The sequence below is a fragment of the Erithacus rubecula genome (genome assembly GCF_903797595.1).
Source record: "Erithacus rubecula genome assembly, contig: scaffold_336_arrow_ctg1, whole genome shotgun sequence".
Lineage (NCBI taxonomy): Eukaryota > Metazoa > Chordata > Aves > Passeriformes > Muscicapidae > Erithacus > Erithacus rubecula.
The window spans coordinates 18,639-28,567 of record NW_027635995.1 but is presented as its reverse complement, the minus strand read 5'-3'; the positions used below and the strand labels follow the sequence as shown (position 1 = coordinate 28,567).

General features: G+C 56.5%; 1 protein-coding gene across 1 annotated transcript; it reads left to right on the top strand.

The window, feature by feature from the left end:
- Positions 1–2,829: 2,829 nt before the first annotated feature.
- LOC306816020 (maestro heat-like repeat-containing protein family member 7) lies at positions 2,830–8,036 on the top strand (the record flags this gene model as incomplete). Its single annotated transcript, XM_079332521.1, has 15 exons — positions 2,830–3,090; positions 3,325–3,389; positions 3,504–3,833; positions 4,015–4,163; positions 4,409–4,556; positions 4,765–4,946; positions 5,029–5,166; positions 5,430–5,544; positions 5,716–5,853; positions 6,086–6,262; positions 6,389–6,544; positions 6,704–6,805; positions 7,074–7,176; positions 7,452–7,508; positions 7,822–8,036. The coding sequence occupies exons 1-15, from the start codon at positions 2,973–2,975 to the stop codon at positions 8,034–8,036; spliced, it is 2,193 nt and encodes a 730-aa protein (XP_079188647.1). The 5' UTR covers positions 2,830–2,972.
- Positions 8,037–9,929: the final 1,893 nt, after the last annotated feature.

Sequence of the window (9,929 nt, the reverse complement as noted above, 5' to 3'; positions counted from 1 at the left end):
GTGGGGATCTGGCTCTGTCCATCTTGCCTCTCTACTCCCAGGAACTGCATCTCTCAGGCAGGTCCCTTGACTTTGGTCTTCTCGATGGTGAAACCTCCTTCCAGCAGAATCTGGATGATCCTCTCTCCTTTCTCAAATACTTTTATTGCCCTGTTCCTCCACACAATGATGTTATTGATGTATTGCAGGTGTTTTGGAGATTTACCCTTTTCCAGTGCAGCCTGGATCAGCCCGTGGCAGATGGTGGGGCTGTGTTTCCACCCCTGGGGCAGTCGGTTCCAGGTGTGCTGCACGTCCCTCCAGGTGAAAGCAAACTGAGGCCTGCACTCTGCTGCCAAAGGAATGGAGAAAAATGCATTGGCAATGTCAATGGAGCCACTTTGCTGCCTTGGGCTCCAGCTCCTCCTGGAGATCCAGCGTGTCTGGCACGGCAGCGCTCAGCACTGGAGAATCAACGACTGGGAGAGGGAGGGGGTCTACTGACTGCTGATCAGAATCCAAATTCACTCTCAGCTACATGTGCTTATATACCATTTTTAGGAAAGCTGGTAATTTTTTACATTTATTGGGTAAACATCACACTGACAAGCTTGCACATTTTGCAACATTTCTGTTTGATTCATTCTTCTTTCCTGTCGCCAGTCTTGATCCAATCCTCATGGAGTCTCCAAAGCTCTGTTTGCTCTTGCCAAGGCATCTTGGTTATCAAGCTGCTTATGCTGATTAAATCCACAGTACTCTGTCTTAGCTCCCACAGTGGAGTCACTTCATTCAAGGCACAATAGCCTACAGTCAATTTCTATTGTCTGTCAGACTTGCCCACAGGCAAACTGGGGCTGTTGAAGGGTGAGTGGGTTTTACTGAGCACCCTTTGACTTTTTAGCCAAAATTTTATGGGTGGGGATAATGGCATCTTGATTCATCTGATGCTGCTGGCTGTGTGCTGTTGAGGTGTGTCCTGGGTTGACGTTGCAACACTTTGTATCCCCAAATTGTGTGCTGTCCATTCTTGTAAGGTTTTTTTTGGCTAGTAACTTGCCAGCGCCCTCCCCCATTTGCTGCTGCCGCTGGCTGGGGGCTGAGGCGCTCCTCCCCACTGGCCCTTCCCCCTCACGCACTTGCTTTCGCTGCTTTTGCTGGCTTGGTAGCTGCTGCTCACTTGGCTGCACCCCCCCCTCCCCCCCTTTTTTGCTGCTTTTTGCATTTTTTTTTCTTCTTTGCTAGGAAATACCACCTGAACCCGACTTGGACTCCACCCAATCTGAAACACCAAGAATGTCCCAGACTCTGTCGTGGCAAGACATTCGCGTTTCTGCCCTCCTCGACTTCGGAGACGCAGACGGGTGACAAATTTCTTTGCCATCCATGGCTGTTTTTCCTGGTATTGGGGCGTGTTTCTTTTTTGTGTGTTTGATAAATAAATACGTTTTTTCCACTTTTCCCTTGGAGGAAGATCTTCCAGAACCGGTAGTGGGAGGGGGAGGAATTCTTGGGGTTTGTTTCTGACAGGGCTCCTTTGCGAGAGTTTTTCCCCTAATTTTGTCCCAAACCAGGACAGCCTAGCAGCCTGAGCTTGCCACCGGGTAAGGCCTTGGAGCAGATCCTCCTGAGGGCCAGGTCACAGCACCTGCAGGGAACCAGGGTGTCTGCTGGAGGCTGGGAAAGCACTGTGGAGGAATGGGGACAGCTGGGGGTTCTGTTGTGCTGTTGGGGGCTTCTGTGCAGCTGTTTTAGGGGGATTGGTGTTGGTGGGCGTGGTGGAGAAGGAGCTGCCTGGTAGATGAGAGGTTTAGGCTGGTAGTTGAGTCAGCTTGAATGCAGCATCTCTGGTTTGGCACAGCCTTGCTTACAAAGGGCAGAAGGAATAGCTGTGATTTTTTCTATTAGTGCTCCTGATTCTCCCCCAGGGAAGAAGAGGGGAGAGCTGTACTTTATAAGCCACTTAACTATCTGTAGCAGAAGGAGGATTAGCCATTTTGCAACCTACTCATTGGTTTGGGCTAACATAGTAACATTTAGTGGACTTTGCTTCCTTGCGATCTTTTATTCCTTCACAGAATTAAGATATTATCATCTCTTCCTTGAAAACCATTTGCAGACCAAAGAAAGACCTTTTTTTTGCCTCTGTGTAGTGTTGTTTTGGAAAGTGACTCCCAAGGTATGATGTTAAGGCAAACAGTTGCTGCTTTGAGATGGGAAGCAAACTTCCAAATCCATCACATTCTCAGGCCATGCCAATGAATTTGGGAAGTTTGCAGCTTTTTGGAACTACTTGAGTTGAGCAACTGGGAAGTAAAGCTTTCCTGGATTGAGGATACTTAAATGTCATGAGCCTGCAGAGCAGGACAGCTCAGTTTGCTTATGCTCTGAACCACTCCTAACGTTCCTGTTGTGCTGTCTTAGATATTTGGGCCAAGGGATTCCTTCCAACCTGGGCCACATTGGGAGGGCTCAGGGCGTCCCCAGAGCAGGTGGCCGTGTGTGCAAGGGCCCTTTGTGACACGCGCAGCATGGTCAACGGTGCCCAAGGATCCTTTGTGACGTGTGGTGACTCAGGAGCCGGCGGCGACTTGTCGACGCCACAGTGCTCGGAGCCCGCGCTGGGACAGGACGCGCCGGAGCAGTGCCGTGAGGAGCCCCCGCACAGCACACTTGCTAGTGCCTGACCCGGAGCACTTCCGAGGTGTTATTCCTGCAGGTGACCTCGTGGCAAGACTGTGGGACTTCGTGTCCTGTGGCCTTCCCGAGGATTTTCTTTTGCAGGTGCACTCGTGGGACTTGGTGACCTGAATCGTTTACGAGGAGTCTCCTGTCCTTGTGGCAGGAGCTCTCAGAGTGCAGGACTTGCTGTCCTGCAGCCTTCCTGAGGCTTCTTTGTCGTGGGTGTCTTTAAGGCACAACTGCACGACTTGTTGCCTCTCAGCTTTCCTAAGACATCTCTCTGCTAGGTGCCCTCGAGGACAGACTCTGCCATGGCGGGCAGATTTCTCGGCCTATTCAAGGTGTTCAGAGGAAAAAAAAAGAAAAGCCCTGGAGTTTCCCCAGCACAACAGCCTAAAGAACTGGACCTATTTCATCCAATGCAAGACGGTGAGTGGCACAGCTGGGCCACAGGGCTGATGGCTGCTGCCAGCTTGGTCCCATCCCATACCATCCCACTGTGTACATGGCCAGGGACAGGATGGAAGAGGGGCCGGGCAGACACACCACAGCGGCCATGCTCCATCCTCTGGGGCTGTCCCTGCCTGGGGAGCGCAGGGCTGGCCTGTGTTCTCCGGCCTCTCCCGCAGCCCCTCAGCTCTGGCTGTGCTTGCTCTTTGCCAGGTGCAGCCACGGACCGGTCTCAAGAGCAGGAACCCGCCCGTGGCAGCTTCCGCAGAACACTGAAGGTACCTGCAGCCATCTGCACCTGGGCTGGGCCTGCCGTCACTGCTCAGCCCAGCACAGCGCTTGGAGCACTCCATGGAACTTGCCTCTCTTCCCTGTCCCTTGTTCTCCTGCAGATGTTGCGAAAGTTCCTACACATTCGCCGTAGAAAGGGCAGCACCACAGCAACAGAGAGCACAGCCATGCATGACTCCAGGCTGACTGAGCTGCAGGCAGAGCCTAATGTCAGCCCAGATTCGCCTGAGTGCTCAGACGAATCTGGCACAGCAAGGAATGATGACAGGGCAAATGCTGACATGGCAGTGACTGAGGACGTGGCCATCCCAAACGCGGACACTGGAGAGACTCGGGGCATCGCAAATACTGACATCGCTCCCATTGCCACTCTGAGCCAGGAACTCATCCTGGACTATTTCAAGGACCCTTGTGTCTCACCTCAGCAGCACGTAAGCAGCCTGGGGCCAGGGCTCGAGGCCTCACAGGATTGGGTCCCCACTCACGTCACGGTCACTGAGACCCCTCAGTCTTTGAGGCCAGCACAGTGTGGCAGGGAGGGAAGCACTTCTTGGGGGGAACTGGGGAGTTGCTCCCTTGGACAGCGCTCCAAGTCTTCCCCACCCCCTCCAGGTGCCAGCCATGGTGAAAAGCATTCACCAGAGTCTCGAGTCCCACGTCACTGTGGATGCCAGGCTGCGCAGTGACATTCGGAGGCTGGCTAGAGAACACCCTGCTGACGTGGTGCTGACCCTCCTGCACTGTGCCCCAACGTGTGACAGGTACGGGGCCCACGTGAGAGCTCAGGGCTCACCAGCCTTTAGGGCCCACCACCCTGTACAGCCTGTCCAATGGGCTCTGCCAGACAGGCGGAGAGCTCCAGGACCCTCAGGCCCTTCTGCTTCCTGAGCTCTGTTTCCCTCCCTGCCCCTCAGGGCCCCAGGGCTCTGTCACCTGGGCCCCACGGCTCTACAGGCTATGGTATGTGACTGAGACCCCCCCCTGACACAGAGCTCCCATCCCACAGAGCTGCTGCAAGGATGTGGACAACCATAGGCTCGTCAGGACCAGCAGTGGAGAAGGTGTTGCCAATACTGCTCTGTGTGATGGAGGATTGGCCTGTGCACAGCACGTGCACCTCTGATGGGGACAACAAAGACATTTTTGCCCTGGCTGTGAGTTTCTGGAACTGGCCTCTGCTTGCTCCCCAGCCACGTCTCCAGCAGCTCTCCATCCTCTCCGTGCCTCAGGCACTGGCCTGAAACCTGGGCTAGAGACAGGCTCAGGGGGCACCAGGCCTGCTGCTCCCCCTGCCTCTCTCCTCGGGCCCTGCCCCACGGATGCCTCGGCACTGAGCGCTGTCTCAGGCTGCTTCTTTTGCAGGCAACTCTGGTCATCTGGCTAATTGTGCCTCAGTGCCCCAAGGCAATGATCCTTTATTCCTCCCACCTCTTTGTGGCTCTGCTCTTCCACGTTGTCATCACCACACAGCAGATGCCAGAGGAAGTCGAGAACTTCTGGAGAGCATGCCAGGAGCAACATAGTCTTCCCAGCAAGCCCAACAGGTCCCAGTTGTCCTGTCCTTGCCATGCGCTTGCAGCCAGTGCCAGTGCTGCCAGTGTGACCTGGACTTTGCTCTGCATACAGGTTTGCAGTGCAGGCCATGAAGGCTCTGCTCTTCTGTCTGCAGTATGAGCCTGAGGTGATGGCCATGGAGCGCAAGCGTGGCTGGGACACGCTGCTCTGTGCTGACACCCAGCACTATGCCGTGGGTCTGCTGGCCAGGTGAGACCCCCCATTTCCCCTCTGCCCCCAACATTTGTGCTCTTTTCCCGGGGTGCCCTACACAGTCCCTGTGGTCATGGACCACAGGGCCTTATCACCAACGGACAGCCAAGCAGACTGGAAAAGGCTGGGAGAGGAGGTGCCCAGCAGGGGCAGCCTCCCAGAGTGAGCACATCCCCTCCAGGGACTGAATCTCTGTGAGTCAGCCCTGAGAGAGGTTTGCCTGCCAACCTCAGTGTCTTGGTGCCTTTTCCCCCTGCCAGGGAGATGCGCCGTGTCTCCCTCTCCTTGTGTTCTGGGATTGCACGCCGCCTGCTTGGGCAGCTCAACAGGGAAGAGCTACGCTGGGATCTGCCTTTCCTGGCATTCCTTGTGGAGGTGAGCCTGATGGCCAGTGCTGCCTCGCTGAGCTGCCTCTCAGCTGTCTGCCCTTTCCTAGACACAGCTGCCTGGGACAGTGCCCTTGCCCTGTGCTGCTGTCTGGGCCCAGCCATGAGCGGTTCCGGGCTCCTGCTGGCTGGTCCCCTGTCACTGCCCTGTGCCTTCCAGGTCCTGGAATGCTTGGATTTGACTAAATGTGCTGACAGCATCCTTGAAATCATGTCAAGACATGTGGAGAGCAAGTGCAGGGAGAGGCGTCGCCTGGCACTCAGAGCCCTTGTGGTGCTCAGCAAGGGTCCCTCGATGGTGAGAGGGGGGCAGCAGCTGAAGTTGCGCTGGAGAAAGCAGCCCCTCAGGCTGGCTGGGCTTCAGGAGCTGAGGCAGATGCTCCCAGCTCTCCTGCCTCACCTCCCCGAGTTCTTCAGGACCAGCCTTTGGCCTCTGGGCCCTGTGGCAGCTGGGTGGGGTTGTAGTACCAGGGCAGTGGTGGTGGTGCAGCCATTCATGGCTTCACAGCACAGCCTTGTGTTCCACACAGGCCAGAAAAATGTGTAGCCTCTCTCAAAGCCTTCTGGAGCTGCTGCGTGATACAGAAGGAGAGGTGGTTGGCATGACCCTGCGCGTGTTCACAGATGTGCTCCAGGACAAAGACATCCTGATAACCAGCAGCACTGCCCTGAAGATGGCCGAGGCACTCCTGGCACTCTTTGACAACGTAAGGCTCTGCGCTCTCAGCTACAGGCACTGGCTGCTGCTCAGAAACTTTGTGCCCTGTGGCTTATTTGAGCCATTGTTCAGGAGGCTGGAGTAGCTGGTGCCGAGGCTTTTTCCTTTCCCCCAGGACAACAGCCATGTGCAGCTACTCTCCCTTGGCCTCTTCTGCAAGGTGATGGAATTGGTAGTAGAAGAGGGGAAAAAGCCTCTTAAGTCAACTGTGTGCCAAAGCCTCCCCGCACTTTTATTCCACTGCCATGATGAAAATGGGTGTGTGGCTGAGGTGAGGACTCCTGGGCTGCTGGTGCATTGCTGGCAGGGGGCTCGGCTGCCTCCTGCTCTGGTGCCTGGCGGGCTGCAGCCTCCTGTGGGCCTTGGCACAGGGACGCGGCTCCTGTGCCCTGGGCTGCGGTGCCGTCTCCACATCTCTGCTGCTCTCCAGGCCTCTCGGGAAACGCTGCATTGTGCGACCAAATTCCTGAAGAGGAAGAATCTCGTCCAGCTGGTGAAGACAAAGAAGCTGTGGCAATTCGCTGAGCACCTGGTAAGGCCGGCCGGGAAGGCCCAGCCTCAGCCGGGAGAACCCCCTGAGCGCGGCGCTCACTGTGTGCGGCTGCAGCTGTGGCCCTGCCCAGCGCTGCCCGCAGGGGCCACACAGGCTCATCTCCAGGCAGGTAGCAGGGCAGCAGCCGGCCCTGTGCCCCTGCAGAGCCCGACCCAGCGGCTGCTGGCCGCGCCTCAGAGCTCTGCGGGCAGCACTGGGCAAAGGGGCAGAGCCCGACCCGAGCCTTCACTCCCACCGCTCTCCACAGGTGGCAGAGGACAGGAGCCGAGCGGCTGAGCACCTGCGCCAGGCCCTGCCGTACCTGGACAGCCCGCAGGAGCCCCTGCGAGAGGCGGCCATCAGGTTCCTGGGTGAGCCTGGGCTCCCTCCCCGCCCCGCCGCAGCTCAGCCCCAGCCCCGGCTGCTGCCCTGGCAGCTTCTGCCATCTGTGCCTGGCACTGTGGAGCCCTGGCTGCCCTCAGGGCTGCTGCCGCCCTCCCGCAGCTGTGCCCTGGGGCGGCAGCGTGCGGCAAGGGCCTGGGCTGAGCCCTGCCGGGCCTCGAGGGCCAGTGGCCGCAGGGCTGGCAGCGCCACGGACAGGGAGCTGTGCCGCCGGGCAGAGCCGTGATGGACTCTCTGTTCCCAGGGCTCGCCGAGCGCAGCTTGAGGGGGAAGAAGAAAGAGCTGCAGGTGCTCAGCGAGGGTGAGTGAGGGCAGCAGGCTTTTAGCGGGGGCTGCCGGGGGAGCTGCAATCCCTGGGCAGGGAGCTGCAATCCCTGGCCCAGCTGCAGAGGGCTTCGCTCCCTCTGTGGACAGGGGGTGGCGTGGATGGAGCACAGAGAGATTTCAGGGACATGGGCGGGAGGATTCATGGCCAGGACCTTGCAGCTGATCCCCTTGGCCCCTCCTCTCTTGTGGCCATGGCAAGAGCTGTCTGGGATGGCCCTGGCAGCAAGATCTCCCTGGATACCCACAGATCCAGGCTCTGATTGTGGCTCTGTTCCTCTCTCTTCCAGCCCTTCAAGCCCTGAGGAGAGATGACAGCCCTTCCCAGACAAACACAGGAGATCAAGAGATATTCAGCGGAAGAGCTGCAGAACCATGCTCATCTGCTGCCTCAGAAGAACCAGCATCCCTTCAAGACCTCCAGATGCTGTGGAAGCTGTGGCTACCTTCAGACCAGAAGAAACCAGCTTCAGGTCCAGGCACAACTGATAATTGCCACAGCTGAGCCTGTGGGAAGTTTGCGTGGCTTCAGCAGTCTCCCTGCCATAGATAGGTCCCTCCCTCCAGCCTTCAGACCCTGCCCATCCTCTCTTCTTCCCTCCGGTATTCCTCCCTTTTGGCTGCTCTCTCCGTCCAGCCTTCAGACCCTGCCCATCCTCTCTTCTTCCCTCTGGTATTTCTCCCTTCTGACTGCTCTCCCCGTCCAGCCTTCAGACCCTGCCCATCCTCTCTTCTTCTCTCTGGTATTCCTCCCTTTTCACTGTTCTCTCCTTCCAGTCTTCAGACACTGCCCATACTCTCTTCTTCCCTCTAATATTCCTCCCTTTTGGCTGCTCTCTCTGTCCAGCCTTCAGACACTGCCAATCCTCTGTTCTTCTCTCCGGTATTCCTCCCTTTTGACTGCTCTCTCCCTCCATTCCTCAGACTGTGCCCATTCCTTTAGTTCCCCTTAGCTCATCCGTTTACTTTGCTTTCCATCAATAAAATTTGGCATCTTCACTTTGCCTGCATCTCTGTGGAGGTCAAGCGGTGCAAATCCAGAGCCCTGGGACACACAGGCCCCGCCTGCTGTTCTGTTCCGTGCCATGTTCTGTGCAGAGACTCAGAGGAACGAGGGCAGATCAGGTTGGAAAGGTCTCTGTGCTGAAGCTTCAGTTCCACAACACTGTGAACTTCAAGGTCTTGCCACAAGGCTGATGGCTGCTGCCAGCTTGGCCCCATGGCACCCACTGTGGACGTGGCCAGGGACAGGATAGCAGAGGGGCCGGGCAGACACCCCGCAGCGGCCGTGCTCCATCCTCTGGGGCATCCCGGGGCTTTCCCTGCCTGGGGAGCGCAGGGCTGGCCTGTGTTCTCTGCACATGAACAGTTAATCTTATCCACAGGAAACAAAATCAGCATACCTGTTTCCAGATGTCAGTTAGGAGGAGGCATTTGGCACAGCAAAGGCACGCAGGCTTCTCGGTGGTGGCAGCTTTGGTCTGGGAGAAATCCTGCACCCTATGAAATTTTAGCAGGTGGAAGCCCAGTTCCAGTTAGAGGCCCCTGGATATCAACGTTGGCTCTTTTCCATGGGAAACAAAACTCACCATCCCAGTCTCCTGATGTCAGTTGAGAGGAAACATTTTGTGCACCAAAGGCAGCCACTGTTCTAGGAGGTGGCATCTTTACAGGGCACACACCCACAGATTTTTCTCTCTCAAGGCTTCAGAGAGTGCAACATCCTTTTATCCTTAACTCCCGGCCACACTTTGCCCTCTTCCCTTCCCCGTTGGCCAATGTACTCGGAAGACACAGCCTTCCCAACCCATGTACCCCATATTCCCCCTTGAATCTGGCATTTCCCCCGAAGTTCAGAAGTTCAGCCTTGTGCAGACTCTTGTGTGGTTCAGGAGCCAAGCTGTGTGGGCCCAATAACAAACCTGCTGCCCAAAGCCAGTAGAAACTTTACAACCCATTTCAAAGACCCTAACAGCCATCCCTTCACCCATGAAGTGATTTGTACAGACATCAGCACACATCTTTCCTCTCACATTGATGTTTCCTCTGCTGCTAACAGACTTTTAAAGCCAGCCTTTGGCCTGACCTCTCTGCTGTTGTAGTTCCATGCACAGAGGTTCTTGTCTCTTCCCCCTTCCATGGGCAGGCCGCTGTTCAGCCATCTCCAGGACAGCAGGGCCCCACCCCACAGCACTGTGACGTAGGAAGACAAAAACCATCACTCCAAATGTCCCCCATCCTCCTTCTTCCCAGGCATGTGGCTCTGCCAGTGGGGTTTGCTGCTGCTTGCCACAGGAAAAAGAGGAGCACTGTGATACTGTGGGGCTCAATGGAACCAAACATCCATTGTGACACTGCAGAGCCTCACAGAACCCAGAGTCCATGGTGACACAACATG